Source organism: Orycteropus afer, unplaced genomic scaffold (genome assembly GCF_000298275.1).
Source record: "Orycteropus afer afer isolate SDZICR_OR568_19922 unplaced genomic scaffold, OryAfe1.0 scaffold00989, whole genome shotgun sequence".
Lineage (NCBI taxonomy): Eukaryota > Metazoa > Chordata > Mammalia > Tubulidentata > Orycteropodidae > Orycteropus > Orycteropus afer.
This window is the reverse complement of record NW_006922576.1, coordinates 216,179-234,829: the sequence shown is the minus strand read 5'-3', so window position 1 is coordinate 234,829 and position 18,651 is coordinate 216,179. Positions and strand designations below refer to the sequence as shown.

General features: G+C 55.6%; 2 protein-coding genes and 1 non-coding gene across 3 annotated transcripts; 2 read left to right on the top strand and 1 right to left on the bottom strand.

Moving 5' to 3' along the window:
• The first annotated feature begins 521 nt into the window (after positions 1 to 521).
• On the top strand, positions 522 to 3,569 carry MED29 (mediator complex subunit 29). The gene is made up of 4 exons (XM_007958471.1): positions 522 to 761; positions 1,264 to 1,322; positions 1,553 to 1,637; positions 3,327 to 3,569. Exons 1-4 carry the CDS (start codon positions 543 to 545, stop codon positions 3,567 to 3,569), a joined length of 606 nt encoding a protein of 201 aa, XP_007956662.1. The 5' UTR covers positions 522 to 542.
• An 8,437-nt stretch (positions 3,570 to 12,006) lies between these two features.
• Positions 12,007 to 13,794, top strand: ZFP36 (ZFP36 ring finger protein). The gene is made up of 2 exons (XM_007958470.1): positions 12,007 to 12,030; positions 12,847 to 13,794. The coding sequence occupies exons 1-2, from the start codon at positions 12,007 to 12,009 to the stop codon at positions 13,792 to 13,794; spliced, it is 972 nt and encodes a 323-aa protein (XP_007956661.1).
• A 4,107-nt stretch (positions 13,795 to 17,901) lies between these two features.
• On the bottom strand, positions 17,902 to 17,994 carry TRNAI-UAU. The gene is given in 2 exon segments: positions 17,902 to 17,937; positions 17,957 to 17,994. It is a non-coding gene; the product is annotated as a tRNA-Ile (tRNA).
• Positions 17,995 to 18,651: the final 657 nt, after the last annotated feature.

The following is an 18,651-nucleotide window of genomic DNA, read 5'->3' as shown; positions in this document are numbered from 1 at the left end:
CGCGGGGAGATGCGGAGGGGCGTGCCGACTTCGGCGGACGCCTGATCCGAGGCCAGACTGAGCTGGCGCCGCTCTCCGTGGGGAGTGAGAGGGCCGTAATGAGGTACGCTGACGAGAAGAGTTCCAGGCGAGGCGCAGGAAAACCCGCAGGCAACCCCGAGGACGGACTCCCAGCTCCGGCTCCACCAACTGCCGCCAAGACTCTGAGGACCCGACGTCGCCTCACGCCGCGAAGCCTTCAGGGAAAGAGAGTCCGAATCGGACCCACACCCGGATTGGCGAGCGGCTGGACGGAGGGCGGAGCAAGGGAAGAATGGCCTCCTGTGATTGGTGGGAAGGTACTTCAGTCTGGACGTCAGGTTTCGGATTCTAATTGATGGAAGGTGGAAACCCCCATTCCTGCCATTGGCCGAACCGTTTGGGAGGCGGAGCTAACTAGCAAAAGGCTTAGAAATTTGGGCAATGCTGAAGAAAAAAAAAAAAAGAGAGAGAGAGAGAGAGAGACGCTCTTTGGCGCACTTCCGGCGTGGTAAGTGAAGAAGATGGCTGCGCCCCAGCAACCTCCTTCCACGGCTTCTTCAGCCGCTGGTGTGTCGGGTCCAGGCTCGGCTGGCGGCCCAGGTGCGCAGCAGCAGCAGCCACAGCCGCCGGCACAACTAGTGGGGCCTGCCCAGAGCGGGCTTCTGCAGCAGCAGCAGCAGGACTTCGATCCCGTGCAGCGCTATAAGATGCTCATCCCACAGCTGAAGGAGAGTCTACAGGTGATTGGCCCGGGAGCTGCGAGGAGCAAGCGGGATGGAGTTGTCTGACCCCAGAGGGCGGGCGGGCTGAAGGGCTGTTTGATCCGGGAGAAAGCAGAAGGAGCGCTGGGTAGGCAAGAGGAATGAGACCAGAGCAGAGCTCTGCGGACATTGCGAGGTGGGGACCCGCGCACATCCTGAGCCTGGGATTGGCCGAACTCGAGTGGGAAAGATTTTAAAGGAGAAACCGGGTTCTGGTGGCTAAAGCCTGAGGAGAGGCCTGTATTGTACGGCGATTCTGCCTTTGATCCGTGTGTGAGGGAGGATCCTAAGGGAGGTCTGGGAGGTTACTGGGGAAACTGCGGCTAGTGATTACGTATGAAAGCAGGCGTTAATCTGCAGAGTCGAGAGAGGACGTGCCCAATGAAGAAGAGTGGGTGGGTCTTAAGGGTGTCGATCTACCAAGCGCGTCCCCTTCAGTTTCTCCATCTCTCTCGCCTTTCCCCTGCTCCCCTTAAACCAGACCTTGATGAAGGTTGCAGCTCAGAACCTGATTCAGAACACGAACATTGACAACGGACAGTGAGTGCAGCCCCCTTTCCCGGGGGTGACCTATCTCTACCTCAGTCCTAGCCCCTCATCTCTCTGCCTAGGCTTCCTCCTATCTTCAAGCCCAGCCCCTTAGCTTCACCTCACCCTTGTGTCCTCTACTACCTGACCCCTAGTCCCCGCCTCAGTCTCCTAGGCCCGTTCCTGGTGTCCCAAAGATTGGAGATCCCTTACTCAATTACTCACTTCTCTTTGGGCTGTAGAAAGAGCAGCGACGGACCCATACAGCGCTTTGACAAGTGCCTGGAGGAGTTCTACGCACTCTGTGACCAGCTGGAGCTCTGCCTGGTAAGAGGCCTCCCAGACGCTGAGTGAGCACCGCCATGCTGAGTCCCCTGAGTGCTCGGCAACCTTCATTCAGCCAGGGAGCACACACGGAGCACCGCCTCCAAACCAGACCTGTGCTTCACTCAGTGCTGGGACTGCTGTCATCCTTGCCCTCACAGAATTTTCTAGTCTAGTGTGGCGACAACTATATCCCCGAATAGTGACAGCCCGGAGTAATCAGGCTGGGACCAGAGGCACAGGCAGGGGGGGGTCAGGGATTCAAATGAGGGAATCTCAGGGGACTGGGGAAGCCACCTGACCTGCCTGGGCTGGGGGTGGGGGTGGCGGGATGGTTCAGAGAAGGCTACTGGTAGCATATGTGAGCTGAAGCTGGAGGAAAGAATGGGAGAGGGACACAGATTGAGGGCAGGGGAGGTGGCCAAGAGTGTGGCTTCGAATCAGGCTGTGTCTGAATCCCCAACCCATCAATTGGATCCTCTGTGTTTTGGGTTCCTCCTTGGGAAAATGGAGTTTCAGAGAATTGGCAAGGTCATACTTGTAAAATCCATAACATGGCGTGAGGCATGTGGTGGTTCCTACAGCATCATCATCCTCACCATCACCATCACCCATCATCACCATTTTGGACTAGATTCTGATGGAGAAGTCAGAACCTAAGAAGCCTGGTAGTGGCAGAAGAGTGTTCCAGCCAGAAAGAACAGCTTCTGCTTGAAGTTCCCTTTGGAAACTTCAAGAAACCCAGTGGCTGGTAACCACTGGGGCTTGTCGGAGATTGAACCTGGCCATAGGACACTAGGGAGCCACGGAGGGTTTCATCACACAGGAAAGAACATGGACCCATCTGTTCTTTAGGAATATCCCTCTGGCTGCCAAATGAGGGATGGGTTAGAAGGGCTAAGACTGCCTCCAGTCTCTGAGAGCCCACAGAGGCAGCCATGGCAGGATCCAGGTGGTTAGGTCTAGGCACAGCCAGGCAGGACCATGAGGAAGGGCAGGTGGGAGAGATGTTCAAGAGGCCTGGTGTCCAGGCATTTGGGGAGATGAGGTCCAAGGCTCTGCTTGCAAGGTCAAGGCTGACTGCAACAGGGGGACCCAGGAGGAGGAGGAGTGGTTTGAGGAGAGAATGTGAACGCCCTGGGGCATGTGAGGAGAGGCCAGGGTTGGGGACAGAGATGTGAGCATTGGTGTAGAGGTGGGAACTGATGTGGGGGCATGAGGCCACCTGGGGAGGGTGTGAGGTATGAGCTCAGGCAGTGCTGTACTTGAAGCTCGAGTAAGAAGTGCTTAGAGGAAGCAGCAAGGGAAACCAGGAGAGCAGGGTGCCATCACAGAGGCCACTGGCAGTTCCCAGCCTGAGGTCAGGATTCAGTCATGAGAAAAATGATAGGAGCAGCTCAATTCCTTAGTTAGTACTTAAATGGTGGACGTGACCTGTGCCCCGCTGTCTCACATACCTGGTCTCGCTTCTGCAGGTAGGCAGAGATGGCCATTCAGCCCATTTTCTAAAGGAGGAAAGGCTCACAGTCATTTACCTGCTCCAGGTCACCCAGCAAGTGATGGGCAGGGCCAGGTTTTGACTCCAGGACCCTGGGGCACCAGCCAAGTGGGCTACACTCCAGGTTAGCCTTGGGCTGGGGTTGGAGTACTGGGAATGAGAGTGACACCATATCCTTGTCTTCCTGCCTGTAGCGCCTGGCTCATGAATGCCTGTCGCAGAGCTGTGACAGTGCCAAGCACTCTCCAACGCTGGTGCCCACGGCCACCAAACCGGACGCAGTACAGCCCGACAGCCTGCCCTACCCTCAGTACCTGGCAGTTATCAAAACTCAGATTGCTTGTGCCAAAGACATTCACACCGCCCTTTTGGACTGCGCCAACAAGGTCACGGGCAAGACCCCTGCACCACCTACAGGCCCTGGGGGCACACTCTGAACTGGGGGTGGAGGCATGGGGAGGCGGTGGGCCAGTCAGACCTGGGGAATTAACAGTGGCAGCCAACAACAACATCCCTAAGCAGCCTGGTCTCTGTTTTTCCTACCCTCCGAGCCAGCAGGGGGCAGCAGAGGCCTGCCAACCGGCTGCCAAGGCTCCCACCCACGTATTCCTCTCCCAAGCGAGTGGACTTTGGACTGTGAGTGTTAATGCCTTCTCTGTTTCCAGAGGCCACCCCCAACCTGGCCCTGGTGTAGAGCCCTGGCTGGGCCACTCCTCTTTCTTGATCTTGTCCCACTAAGGAATGGACAGGGATGGTCGTCTTTTTCTAGCTGTTCCTCTGTCTGTACTGTCTCTCTGCTACTATCTCTGTGTCTCTCTGTCTCTCTCTCTCTTTCCCAGTCCCCTTTTGCCACCTCCTGCTGCTAATCCCTAACTAAGGCTCCATGTCTTCAAAAGAGGCCAGAGCCTGGGATCCTGGACACCTGGGTTACCTGGGGCTGCAGGAAGACTCCATATCCAAGAAGTACAGACAAACCCAGAGTCCCCCCACCTCCCACGGCAGCCCAGCCCCCAGGATCCTTGACCCAAGAAAGGGGAAGTGGAACAGCCTAGGCCCTGACCTCAGCACGCCTGGTCGGGGAGCAGCCCAGGCCCCCGCTCGCACCCAGGCCTGCGTCAGCAGCGCTCAAACCAAGGGCGTTGTGCAATCTGTGGTGAGGCCTGGCTCGGCTGGATGCCTGGGTCCCTATATTTTTAGCCCCAAAGGAGAAGTGAAAAGGCCATGAATCATCGGTCCTGGGGAAGGACCCAGGCCCCTGGGCCGCAGTTCTGGGAAGCAAGCCTTGGGGAGGGGGCTTCTGGGAGGGAATGCCCTATCAAGTGCCCTGCTCCCTGAAGAGCTTCAAGGGAGCTCAGCCCTGGCCTTCAGGCCTGGGCAAGTGCAGGGTGGAGCTGCCAGCCCAAGCCCAGCTGTTGGGGTGTGAAAGGCCCAAGTGACTCAGCGGGGTTGCTGGGACTGCCCCACCCAACATCTTCTGTGCCCTGGTTCCCATGTTCCTGCCCATCAGGACTGGTTGGTCTCCTGTCCTGGACCCCACATCTGCAAGGAACTCCAAAACCAGAGAGACCTGGAGCCCAGGTCCACACAGTGGAGACCTAGAAGATGACCAGCTGTGTGTGTGTGTGAACACACATGTACATCCCAGGAAATCCCTTCCCCTTGTCTTTCCTTGAAAGCCAGGACTTGTAGGGCAGGCCATCAGGAAGGCTGGCTAGAACTCTTGGGCACAAGTTGAAGCATCTGTGTATCCATAGGTGGATTTATTTATTTCTGGGAACCTTAGCTTTGCTCATGACTGAAATCAATCCCCATTATCTACAATGATCTCCCTACTTAAAGGCAACTGACTGTGGACTTTACTCCCAACTACCAAATACCTGCACAGCAACACCTAGATTAGTGTTTAACTGGGGACTGTAGTCCAGTCAGGCTGACATACACAACTACCATAACCCACCGTTGGCATCTGTAGTCTCCCAGTAAGTACAACTGAGCCATATACCTGCCTACCATGATGCAACTATCCGGTGTACAGCCAAACACACACTAACCCTCTCCCCAGCAGAGCCCACCCTGGAGGGTACATGCCACATACTGGTGGAGGTGTGGTGATCCCAGGGCATGCACACAAAGACAGGGACAGCTGAACCTCCAAGGGCAGAGGAGACACAACCACCTTACAGGCAGGGGTGCACCTCCCCACCACCCGTGGTCCAAGGTCAGTGATGCTTAAAACGACACCTGGGGGAAGACAGCCACAGTGAGGGGCGGGCAAAGGGGCAGGTGCACAGCTCAACAGCCAGGCACAGGGCGAGACGGCACCAGGAAGCTGTGTTCACTGAACGAGCGTTTCCCAAGGATCTAGTGTTGGTCAGGCCCAGTACAAAGAGCCCTGACTGGGAGCTGATGCTTTAGCGAAGGACAATAAACACGATAGAGTAATACACATGGATCAGATGGCACAATGTCCCAAGAAGGAAAATAGAGAAGTGAGATCAGAAATGGAAATTTATTATGGGTAAACAGATGGGTAGACAGGCTGACTGATGAAGAATGTGTAGGCAAAAGGGAATATGCCCACGACCGTACATGTGGTGGTTTGGTGTCGTCGTGTCATCTCTGACTCTTAGTGACCCCATGTACAATGGAACAAAACACTGCCCAGTCCTGTGCCAGCCTCACAATCCCTGCTGTACCTGAGCCCATCATCGTAGCCACTGTGTCAGTCCACCTTGTTGAGGGCCTTCCCCTTTTCTGTTGACCCTCCACTTGACCAAGCACGATAGCCTTTCCAAGGAATGGTCCCTTCTCACAACACGACCAAAGTAAGATGAAGTCTGGCCATTCTCGCTTCCAAGGAGTATTCTGGCTGCAATATATAAGGTTGGCAGACGTTATTTCTACATACGTATATATGCTGGAAGAATGTCCGTATATGTAATAGAATTAACCAAACTCACTGCCATCAAGTTGATTCTGACTCATAGCAACCCCTCCTTGGCTTTCTGAGACGGTATTTCTATGGAAGTAGATTGCCCAGTCTTCCAAGGAATGGCTGATTGGCTTGAACTGCGAACCTTCTGGTTAGCAGTCAAATGCTTTAGGCAGTATGCCACCAGAACTCCCAATTGAGCTAACAAGGGGCAAAATTATGATAGTTCCTTAGCCACAGCCAACCACCCTGAGGGAGTGAGTAGTTGGACCAGGGCTTCGGGTGGGGGACATCAAACTCAACTGGCATAACATACAATACAAAAACTTTGTTCTACATCCCATTTTGGTGAGTAGCAACTGGGGTCTTAAAAGCTTGCAAGCAGCCATCTAGATGCAACAATGGGTCTGTCTGCACAGAGCAAAGAAGAATGAAAACCAAAAACCAAACTTACTGCCATCGAATTGAACCCGACTCATAGTGACCCCTCCTTGGGTTCCCGAGGCGGTATCACTACAGAAGTAGTGCCCAACCTTCTTCTGAGGAGTGGCTGGTGGGTTTGAACCACCAGCCTTCTGGTTAGCAGTCAAATTCATTAGGCACTACACCACCAGAGCTCCTAAAGAAGAATGGAGAAAAACAAAAATACATGGAAACAATTAGTCCAAAGGACCAAAGTGAACCTCAGCTCAGATCATGAAACCAGAAGAACTAGATGGTGCCTGGCCACCACTGTCAACCACACGGAAAGGTATTAGTGCGGAAGAACCTGGATAGAGTGGGAGAACAATGCGGAACAAAATCATAAAAAAGACCAGGTTTACTGATCTGGAAGAGCCTGGGGTGACCCCTGTGACTATGGCACCTAGTTACCCTTCAGGTCTGGAATTGAACTTACTCCCATGGCTTCCAGCAAACAACAGACAGGTATATAGGGTGAACATTTATATCAGGTAGATACACTCCTTAGAATGATCAATCATGGAGGGGAGGGCAGCATTTGCACAGGGAGATAGTTCAAGGGGCAGGAATGCATATTAAAGAAGGTCCCAGGAAAGAGGGAACTACAGGGAGGAAGTGGGAAGAGAGCTGTTACACTGTAGGGAATTGCAGTCAATGTCATGAAATAAACGGTTTGCTCTGTAAACTTTTACCCAAATCACATTTTTTTTAACAAAATGGAGATTTATAAAAGAAAAAAAGTTGGACTTTAGTAATAAGTGTAATTAATGCAAGATTTGCATGTGGAAGATTGTTAGTCTGTTGAAAAACAGTTAAATTTGAGAGCTTAGGTTGGGTAATGGTTTCATGGATATTAATTATTATGGTCTCTAAATGTTACATGTATTTTCTTGTAAAATAAGCTTATTATCTAAAACATGTTTATATATGTATGTATGTATATGTATAGGAGCTCTGGTAGCATAGTGCCTAAAGCACTTGACTGCTAACCAGAAGGCTGGTGGTTCAAACCCACCAGCCATTCCTCGGAAGGAAGATGGGGCAATCTACTTCCGTAGTGATACTGCCTCGGAAACCCAAGGAGGGGTCACTATGAATCGGTCCGACTCAATGGCACATAACAACAACATTTACATGTATATATATGTACCTATCTCTGACAGATTAAGAAAAGCCTCACTGGGGCGATATTGGAGCAAAGACTTCAAAGAGGGAGTAAGCCATGTGAACATGCAGGGAAAAGAGCATTCCTCAGAGAGGGAAGTGCAGTGCAAAGTGAAGAGCAAGTGCAAAGGCCCTGTGGCAGGAATGTACTGGTGTGTTTATTTAACAGTGAGGGGGCGGGATTAGTACAGGAAGTCGCAGCAGATCATGGAGGGCCTTGGAAAGGGCTTTACTCTTCCTAGGTTATTAGCTTCAGGTGGGAGACTGTCCACCAGCCTGGTACACAACCACATACTCCAGGGTGGGGGTGTATGAGATACACAGCTACCCCTTTGGGCAAAAGACAATGGGGATGGATGGACATGTGTACCACCCCATCTCAAAAGAGGGTAGGTGGCATGACCCACCATCCTACAACCATGGTGCCCCCAGTGGCAGTCCCACAACCAGCCTCTTCAAGGGAATCATCCAACCACATGAGTACACAAACAACCCTCTAACCAGCACTTAGCCCGCTATCTCTCACCCCATCACAGACTTTGCCCATCACAGGCTGACTCAGCCCTGCCCTCAGCCCAGCACTATCAAAAGCAGCGTCCCTTGGCACAGATAAGGCTGAGCAGAGACACTGCCCCAGCTTCTCAGGTGCCTATGTGCGCGTCTGCTCTGCCCACAGAGGCAGACACACCAATAGCGACAGGGTTGGGGTCTGCCCTCCCCGCCAGCCGCCTCCCCATCACGCATGCTGCAGACGTCAGAAACCAAAGTTCACGGGTTTCACTGCCTTGTGACTGGGCCATAGAGGAACCACAACCAGAGGCTGGCCTACCATGTTCTAATGGCTGTCTTAGTGACACCCACAAATAAGGACACAGACATGTGAACACTATTCACACAGCCACAGCTGCACGTACACAGATGGGTGCACTTACACAACTCAAAGGTGTGTGTGCACAGACCCTGTCACACCCTACACCGCTGTGTCCCCCCCCATGTGGCACACACACAGTTGTACACAGTTATACAAAGTTGAGGGCACCTTCAAGGAGTCTCACACACACACACACACACACACACACAGTCACCCCAGAGACTGCAGTGGCACACAGTCACAGATATGCAGGTAGGTCTTGTAAGTCGCCCGTTCTCACGGTCACCACTTCAGATGGTTGCACATACAGTTAGAGGTGAGTGTATATCCACATCCAGAGATATCTGAAGTATACACAGTATGGTCAACCGCACAGGCAGAAGCAGTTTCACACACTTATTCACACAGTCATGTCACATGCACCCACAGCACTGGGCACGCTTGTGTCCCACAACTACTTCCCCAATTGTATACCCAGGCTCCCAGGTCTCACACAGTCGGTCATGCCGGGGTACACACCGCTGCACCTGCAGCGCACTCTTCACACGTCGCGTGCACACACACCGGTTGTCCCACGCCCCCACCCCTACCCCCACCCCGCAGTCGCACACCCAGACGCACACAGCCAGCCCCACCCTCGGCTCACACCCAGTCAATCACGCCAGGCGCACACACGGCACAGGCACACGTGCTGCGAGTACACGGCCTCCTGGTCGCCCGCGCACTCGCCACGGCTCTCACACCCCCGCGTTTCCCGTCCCCGCTTGTTTTTCTGGAAACTCTGCTCTCCGTTCCCCTCCCCCTACGCCGGAAGTGTTCGCTGTATTTTTAGCCTCTCTGGTTTCCGCCCCTTCTCCTCTGCCCCAGCCCGCCCAGGACCTGCCCCCCGCGGCCGGGCGGGGGACCCCGGCCGTCCCCTTCCCCAACATCATTCCAGAGGGGGTTCCCGGGCGCCGCTCGAGCCGCGGATTTTCCCGCTGGCTACGTGGGGAGCGGGGAGGAGTCCCGCGTGAACTTCCTCCTGGGCTGGGACGCTGAGCCCGGGTGGGGGGTGGGTGCCCAGACTCCGGGGTCCGAGCCGGGGGCGGGAGGCGGACTGTGAGTCCGAATCCCCGGGTCCGAGCGAAGAGAGCCTGGAGGCCCGGACTCCCGGGTCTGGGGCGGGAGGGGCCTGGAGGCCCGGACTCCCGGGTCCGAGGGAGGCGGTTGCTTGGGGACCCGGAGTCTTGCGCGCGGAGGGGCTGAGGTCCGGATCTTTGGGTCCCGCCAGTCCGTCTTTGGGGAAGGGGGCTTCGGTGTGTCTGCGCCCAGAGACCCTCTTCAGCCTCTGGGGCTCATTCCCCAGCGTCCCGGCTTTCGGGAGGGATGACTCAGCAGATGGGGGATGGGAAGGGGACAGCCTGACTCAGGGGTGGGAAACGCTCCTGTCTCCAGGGAATCGAAACTGGGATTCCTCCTTTAGGACCGCGGCCAGAGTAGAGCCGAGCCCTGGAGACCCTAGGGTGCCCCGACCCATGTTTTCCAGCTTTTGTCCTTTTAGCGGTACCGGGCTTTGGAGCTCTGCTGGGAAGGGGTCCCAGGCAACCCCCCCTTTCCCGTTGTTTTGGAGGTTCTGTTTACAGAAGACAGAAGCCCTGGTTACAGGATAGGAACCCGGGCGTCCGGCCGAGCCTCCTCGTCACGGCTTCCAGGAAGCCCCCTCTCCCCCGCCCCTTGCAAGTGAGTCACAGACGAGCAGGAGGCCGCAACCGTGCCACAGCCGCCCGCAGCGGCCCTGCTCACGGGACCGGCCTGGGAAGGTCCCTCGGGCCCAGAAGGCGCCGCGCCAGGGATTCCCCCCGTGCTCTGAGGAGCGGATCGGCGCAGAGTCTCCCGTCTCCCCACCTCAGCGCAAGCCCGCGGCAGCAGTCTGCAGGAATGAACTTTCCACCATTATAGCCGCACTCAGAAAGATTTCTTTCTCCTTTCCCCGTTCCCCCCCAGGGCCGGACCCGTTTCTATCCAGTGGATTCCGACTGCCCCATAGGGTCTCCAAGGCTGTGATCTTTAGGGAACTTACTGCCACGTCTTTCTCCTGCGGAGCGGTTCGTGGATTCCAACCCCCCGCAGCAACTCAGTCCTTGACCACTGCCCTTCTTCTTCTCAGGGCCTTGGAAAACAAGTTTCCTTCCCGGATCTTGAGAAAGTTGACACTCAGGGGAACCATCTCATAATAAGAGACTGGCAGATGTGGGGAATAATCCCAGAAAAATTGGGGTTCCCAAGGCGAACCCCATGATGAGTCCCATCCAGACATCAGTTGGGGGTGACTCATTTTGTCCATTCCAAAACATCTGTCAGTCGAAGCAACCATCCACCATAATAAAATATTATCTCCCCCTTTCAGTCTCAAGAATTTTCTCAGAAAGCAAAGCCCTACACATAATTTAACTGGTATTGGGCTGCCACGGCTTACTAGTGGGTAGCTAGGGGTGTAATTCAACCTCTCTGTGCAGCCTGTTCCTCCTGTGTAAAATAGATACATTAACACCTAGCTGGCTTGTGGCTGTGCTGAGGTTAACGTATATAAAGCGCTTAGAAGAGTGCCCCTTCCAGAGGTGACCTACAAGTGTCATCACCTGCGAGAGGGTGAAGGGCTACACAGGGCCTGTGAATTGGGAAAGGAGGCCCCTTACCAGCCTCAACAGGTATCCAGGAGTCACCCACACCCCCAGCCTCCCTGAGTGGGGACGGGGCGATGGCCCAGGTCCGGGTCTGTGCTACTTGGAAGTGAACCTGTGGGCAGGTCTGGGAAAAGAGTTCTCCAGGCCGGTGGGTCTCATCTCCACGTTTTTCCGTCCTAGTGTGTGTGTCCCTCTAGGTGTGTTTATCACGGTTTTTCTGTTTCTTTGTGCGAACGTCTCCATCTCACTTCTCATGACACTTGTCTGTCTCCGCACTTCCCCTCTACCCTGTCTCTCCTTCTCAGTGTGTATTTCTTCCTGTATGTGTGTGTCTCCATCTCTGTCTGTATGTCTGTCGCTACGCCGTCTCTCCCTCTACATGTCTGTCTGTCCGTCTGTGTCGCACACACGCACGCGCACCCTCTGTGTCTGTCTGTCTGTCCCTTGTCAATTCCTCCCAGGGCCCTGGCCCTGCCCCCACCCCACCCACAGTTCCTTTCTTCGCGCCTTAGTTTCTAGTCTGGAAAACGGAGCCGACACCCCCCACCCCACGCAGTCCCCGGCTGGGGGCCGGCGGAAGGGGGCTAGTCCAGGGCTGGTGCGGCCTGCGCCGGGGGCGTGCGTCCGGGAAGCGCCCTCGTGGTCCCGCCCTGCTGGCCTCGGCCCCGCCGGGCCCCGCCCCGGTTGCATCCTATAAGAAGCCAGCTCTCTCGCCCCGACTCAGCCTCGGACTCCACCGCTCTCTCGGCCCAACTCTCACCGGACTGGCCGCCCGCGCCGCCATGGATCTCACCGCCATCTACGAAGTAAGCCCCCGCAGCCGGCACCCCGTTCCCAGACTAGCGCTCCCTAGCGCTGCAAACTTCGGCGCGGAGCCCCTGGCTCCCTTCTCAAACTGGGGCTCTTTAGTGCCACGGTCTCCGCCTGCCCCGGGCCCCTGCCTTTCTTGTGAGTGAGATTCGTAGGAGGCGAAAATGGAGCCCGCGACTCCTTGGTCTCGTCCCAAACGTGGGTGGCGTGGCCCTGAAGATAGAAAGCCGGAGGATTTTTCTCCGACGAGGGCAGTCTGGAGGCGGAAATGGCCCCCACACCTGGCTTAGCCCTAGAAGTTGCCGAGGCGCGGGCTTGCATGGAGGCGGTTCATGGGCAAGAGCCTGGGGGGGGAGTCGGGGCGGGGAGTGTGGGGGGAAGCCGGCCTCGGGGCCCTGTCTCCAGGGGAGGCCCTTGAGAAGTAAACCAAAGAGATCCAGACTCCAGGGTCAACTTTGCCCGGATCCTCCAGTTGTCCTGACGATCCCGGATGCACGGATCAGATCCGTGTAGTTCCAGAGGCTCAAAATTGGGGGGCAGTAGTGGTGTTCCCTGACTTTGCCCTTGCCCAGGGTAGAGAGATCAGACTCCCGGGTGCCCCGCGATAAGCTTCAGTGGTGGATAAACTTAAAAACAATTCAGGATCCCTGGGATGCCCAAAGCATTCCGCCCCACCCCACTGCTTTTTATGGGTAGGTGGGGCTCAGGCTGGAGCCCACAAACCGGGCGGGCAAGCTCTTGAGGTGCCCTGCATCTGGGGCAGGGCGTCACCCTGCATTTTCGGTATCTTAACTGCCCCCTTGTCCTTGCAGAGCCTCCTGTCCCTGAGCCCTGACCTGTCATCTACTCGTGGAGGCACCGAGCCCAGCCTGGCATGGCAGTCCTCAGGACCCTGGAGCTCGTCGGACTCCAGCCCTGTGGGGGCGGCCCCCCGCCTGCCGGGCCGCTCCACCAGCCTGGTGGAGGGCCGCTCGTGTGCCTGGGTGCCACCACCCCCAGGCTTCGCACCCCTGGCTCCACGCCCAAGCTCTGAGCTGTCGCCCTCGCCCACCTCACCAACTGCAACTCCGGCCACTTCTTCTCGCTACAAGACTGAGCTGTGTCGCACCTTTTCTGAGAACGGACGCTGCCGGTATGGGGCTAAGTGTCAGTTTGCCCATGGCCTGGGTGAGCTGCGCCAGGCCAGTCGCCACCCCAAGTACAAGACGGAGCTGTGCCACAAGTTCTACCTCCACGGTCGCTGCCCTTACGGCTCCCGCTGCCACTTCATCCACAACCCCAACGAGGACTGGGCCACCCCTGGGCACCCCCCCACCTTACGGCAGAGCCTCAGCTTCTCCGGCCTGCCTTCGGGCCGCCGCTCCTCACCACCTCCAGCTGGCCTCACGAGCCCTTCCCTGTCCACGTGCTCCCTCTCACCTTCCAGCTCCCCGCCACCGCCACCCGGGGACCTTCCGCTCTCACCCTCTGCCTTCTCTGCTGCCCCTGGGACCCCGGTGTCCCGAAGGGACCCCACCCCGACCTGTTGCCCCTCCTGTCGGAGAGCCACTCCCAGCAGCCTCTGGGGGCCCCTGGGTGGCCTAGCTCGGAGCCCCTCTGCGCACTCCCTGGGATCCGACCCTGATGAGTATGCCAGCAGTGGCAGCAGCCTGGGGGGCTCGGACTCCCCGGTCTTTGAGGCGGGAGTTTTTGGGCCACCCCAGCCCCCCGCAGCCCCCCGCAGACTCCCCATCTTCAATCGCATCTCCGTTTCTGAGTGACAAGTGCCTGCCTAGTTTAGATCAGCTGGATCAAAAACGGGGGGCCATTTGTCCTGCTGTGGGCTCCATTTGGGCCCTGGGGCTGTGGGGAACTGGGGGGGGAAGGCACTTAATCAAGTAGCCCCCCTCACCTTCCAAAACGCCCTGCCCTGGGGCAGGTCCCCAGCGTGCGTCAGAGTGTTTATGGTGTAGGGCATGGAGTGTTGTTCGGATTCTTTAAAGACAAGATGTAGCAAATCTTGAGGGGAGGCAGTCAGGCCCCCCATCTCTACCATGCCTAAATCTGTCCCCTAGAATCTTATGTGCTGTGAATAATAGGTCCCCACTGCCCCCTCCCAATTTATCCTAGACCTTGAGGTCCCAGCGTCTGGGGGTTAGTGGAGCCTCCCCTGAAGGGGAATCCTGGTGCTCAAATTCCTCTCTGAAAGCAAATAGCCAAAGCCGTTGCCACCCGCCCCCCAAGCCAATGGGCCCTTTATTTATGACGACTTTATTTATTCTAATAGATTTTATAGTATTTATATATATTGGGTCGTCTGCTTCCCTTGTATTTTTCTTTCTCCTTTTGTAATATTGGAAACTATGGAATAATTATTAAGTATACTATAATAATATATTAATATATATATATATTGTTACCTAGAAAGTCTATTTTTGTGGGGTTTTTTTTTTTTTAATTTTTAAATAAAAAGAATTATCGTGCTAACGAACTCTGGCTTTTCTGCCGTCTAAAAGGACTGAAGAATGGAAAGGATAGGATGGCCTTTTTCAGGGGCTGAGTCAGCTGAAAGCTCCGAAGTTTCCCGGAGCTGAGCCGCCCCGGGGCGCTTACCTGGCAGGAAGTGACGTCACCAGGCAGCCTGTTCACCTGAGAGGGCGGGGCCAGGTGAGGTCACTCGATAGGAACCCGGAGAGCCAGTTCCCAGCAGGGCGTGGAGGGCTCAGGCGCTCCCTTGCAGTCAGGCTCCCGAACCCGGCGCGGGCGGGGACGGGATGTTTCCGTCCCCGCGAGGCCGAGGGAGGAGGGCGGGGCGGAGTAGGAAGGACGGAATGTGCCGGGGCGCGAGCCCAGAGACGGGCAGGGGCGTGTCCCGTGCCCGCGGGAGGGGGGCGCTGGGGGAGTCATCCGGAAACGCCCGGCCAGGCGTTTCGGGGTCTCAAGACCCCGCGCGTTACAACTTGAGAGTCTGAGCAATCTGGACTGTCTCGAAATCTTGGGGGAAACTTTTAAAGGCTCAAGATTCTAGACTCTAAACTTTTTGGACCCAAATCTCGGGATTTGTCTCTTGGAGAGTTACAATTCTAGACCCTGAGCATCTCAGGACCGTAGGAATTGCAGAATTTTAGAACCCTGGCACTCCAGGATCCAGCTGCGTGCCTTCCAAAAGATTCCGACTCAGAATGGCCCTCTAAGAGCAGAACCACTCCATAGAGTTTCCTGGGCTGTCCCACGGGGCCACGGGTGGATTCCAACCGTCCCCCTTTTCGGTTAGCAGCGGAATCCTTAACCATTGAGCCAAAGGGCTCCTTTCTTAGAACTTTGGAATTACAGAATATTAAAGGGTCAGGGTTCTGAAAGTTCAGAGATAGGGGATTTGGGCCCCTGCCACCCTTGGGAGGCTCGCAGTTCCCAAGCACGCACCGGACAGGCCCAGCCTCGCGAGCGCCTCTGGGAGGGAGTACGTGGGTAGTGGCCGCGCGCCTCGGGGCGGGGCCTGGGTGAGCTGCGACCTCGGACCATACAAGGCAAGAGGCCCCGGGCGCCACCCCCAGGGAGGGGTACCCGGCGCCCGGAAGCTGCCCAGCGTCAGGGCCTGCGCCCCGCCCCTCGTTAGCGCGCGGTCTCCGACCCTCTCAACCAGACCCTCTTTCCCTTCCTTCTCCCCCCCTCCGCCCCCCAACTCCATCTCCTTCCCGCTTTCCTCTCCTTCCTTGGTTCCCACCCTCGCTTTCGGCCCTGCCCTCACCCCTCCTCACCCCTCTTCCTCTTCCTCAGCCTTCAGCCCTTCTCCTCCTCCTCTCCCCCGGGTTTCTTCACACTCTCCATCCCTCCCTTGACCCTCTCCTCTCCCCTTCCCCTTAGGCCCTCTCCTCCTCCCTTCTCTCACTACCCTTTCCCTGCCCTCTCGCTCCTCTTTGCCCCCAGCCCACCCCCTTCCCGCCCCTTCTCCTTCCCTCATCCAACCCCCTTCCCTCTTGTCCCTTCTCTCCTCCTCGCGCCTCCCGTGCCCTCTCACTCCTGCCCCCTTGCCCACTGGCAACCTGGATTTTGGGGAACTGCCCCCCCCCAAGGTGGGGAAGGGCTCAGGCCCTGAGAATGCGTCCTAGGAAAGAGGGTTGGAAGAGAGAGGGAGAGACAGGAAGACAGGCTGAAATCCAGAGACCCAAAGACGACAAGAAAGGTAGAAAAAGCTGTAACAAGCGGTATGGAGACGTTTGAAGAAACAGAGGCACACATCCCTGGGACTTCACTTAGTAGAAACAGATTCCCTGCCCCTTCTAAGATAAAAATAAACCCTCATCTAAGAAAATGACACCTGCTCCCAGCTAGTTCAGTCCAAATACGTGTCAGTTTCTTAGATCCCTCTCTCTCCAATCCACACCCCATTCTTCAGCAATCCTGTGAGTCACCTGCAAACCCTCCTCCCCTCCAGCATTGTCTCTCCATTGAACTCTTCATAACATCTCTCTGTTCCTGTCCTTGTCTCCATTCAGCAACTAAAGGGAGGCTGTGCACATGTGAGTCATATCACCGAAAAGCCAAAGTCCGAAATCCTCTGCATAGCTCCCAGGGCCCTGGTTCCCTTCACCTCTGACCTCCTCTCCCCGTGGTCACCGGGCTGTCACAGCCACATGGCCTCCCAGCTGCTCCTGACCAACACTTTGGCTATATTCTAGCCACAGGATCTGGAACACGTTTCCTCCACATAACTCTATTGCTCACTTCCCCTTCTTCAGGTCTTTGCTTAAATGTCACCCACTGAGACTAAACCAGACTATCTTATTTAATGTTGTAACATACACCTCCACCTTCGACTCCCCCACCTTGTACTCAGCTCTGCTTTTTCCATGACATATGTCACTACCTAACATATAAAATGATATTAGGTTTGTTAATGTCTGCCTCCCTACTAGAATGTCTTTACTGAGCACTATATTCAACAATACTTGATTAAAATAAATAGACTTAGAAACTGAGAGGGAAAAAGACAAGAGAATTGGAAATTCCAAGACAAAGACAGAAAAAGTCAGTGTGCTGTATACAGCTTCCCACAGCTTGAAAGATCTCTGTAGATTTAAACTGAGATTCTCAGTCCCACGGGATCTAATAAGAGGTGCTATCTCCCCCTGGCGGTCGCGACCAAAAACGGCACCTTCTCACAATAGCCAAACAAAAAACCAAACGCCCGCCCATTCAGTGGATTCCGACTCAAAGTGAGCCCTCCTTGGTTTCCCAAGGAACAGAAGTAGATTTCCCAATCTTCTTTCCAAGGAGTGGCTGGTGGGTTTGAACCTGCCAGCCTTCTGGTTAGCAGTCAAATGCCTTAGGCACTACGCAATCAGAGCTCCTACAATACAGATAAATTTAATCTTGGAGCCCTGGTGGGTGGCATAGTGGTTAAGTGACTGCTAACTAAAATCTCAGAGATTCAAGCCCACCAGCTGGTCAGGGAGAAACCAAACTCAAACCAAACTCCCTGCGATCCAGTGGATGCGACTCATAGCGACCCCTCCTTGTGTTTCCGAAGCAGTGTCAGTACTGAAGTAGACTGCCCCCAATCGTCCCTCTGAGGAGTGGCTGGTGGGTTTGAACTGCAAGCCTTCTGGATAGCAGTCAAATGCCTTAGGCACTATGCCAAGTGGCAACCTCCTCCTGTAAAGATTACAACCCTGGAAACTATGGGTCATTTCTACCTTGTTCTACAGGGTTAGGATCAACTCCACAGCAATAAATTGTATTTCTTCACAGTTGATCGTCGCTAGAATCCTGAGTCTTTCGAACCCGACAATTCTAAACATTAAAGTGCTCATTACTCTATGTGACGTGGATATCTCTGTTTATTAATAAAATTAATAAATTTAGGAAAAAAAATTAGAAAACCGTAGTGCTCCAGGTGAGGATCGAACTCACAACCTCGGCATCGCTCCGCCCGCACTGTCGTATAAGTACCGCGCGCTAACCGATTGCGCCACTGGAGCTCTGGCCGCACCCTTGCGCAGCGAGCTTCTTCAGTTGTTTTTGACCACGTGACCTCTCCGGACGAGCCCGCCCAACATTTCCTATGCAGATAAAATTATTTCGGCTAACCAATAAGAGAAACCGCTTGGCCAGTTCCGGATTCTCACGCTCGAAGGCCCTTGCTGTAAAAGGGAAAAGCCCGCGAGCCGCCTGGAATGTGGGGGCGTGGCCTGCAAGGGACTCGCCTCCTCATGAATATCCAGAAATATTCAGAGGTAGGGCCTTAACCCTTTGTTGGCGGGCCGGCCGGAAGGCAGCCCCTCCCCCTCGCGGGCGGGAACAGGATGTAAGCCTGGGTGGCAGGGGGGAGGGGAAGCCCCAGGCGACCGCCCCCCGCCCCACAGCTGGAACCAGACTCTCCCGCCCCAGATGTGGCGCCGTGTCATTGCGGAAGCTCTGGGCCACCCATCCAGGAGCCTGAGGGACCCAGAATTACGGGACCTGGTGTCCGGAATTTCTGCACCGCCTCCTGAAAGACCCCGAAGTCCAGGCCCCCGCGCCTAGGCTAGAGGACTCCAGATATCCAGCCCCCCAGCGCCCCCTCCTGGAGGAGCCGGGATGTCAGCCCCGCGGGACCCTAAAGGCCAAGCCTCCTGTACTCTCCTTTGAAGAAGTCA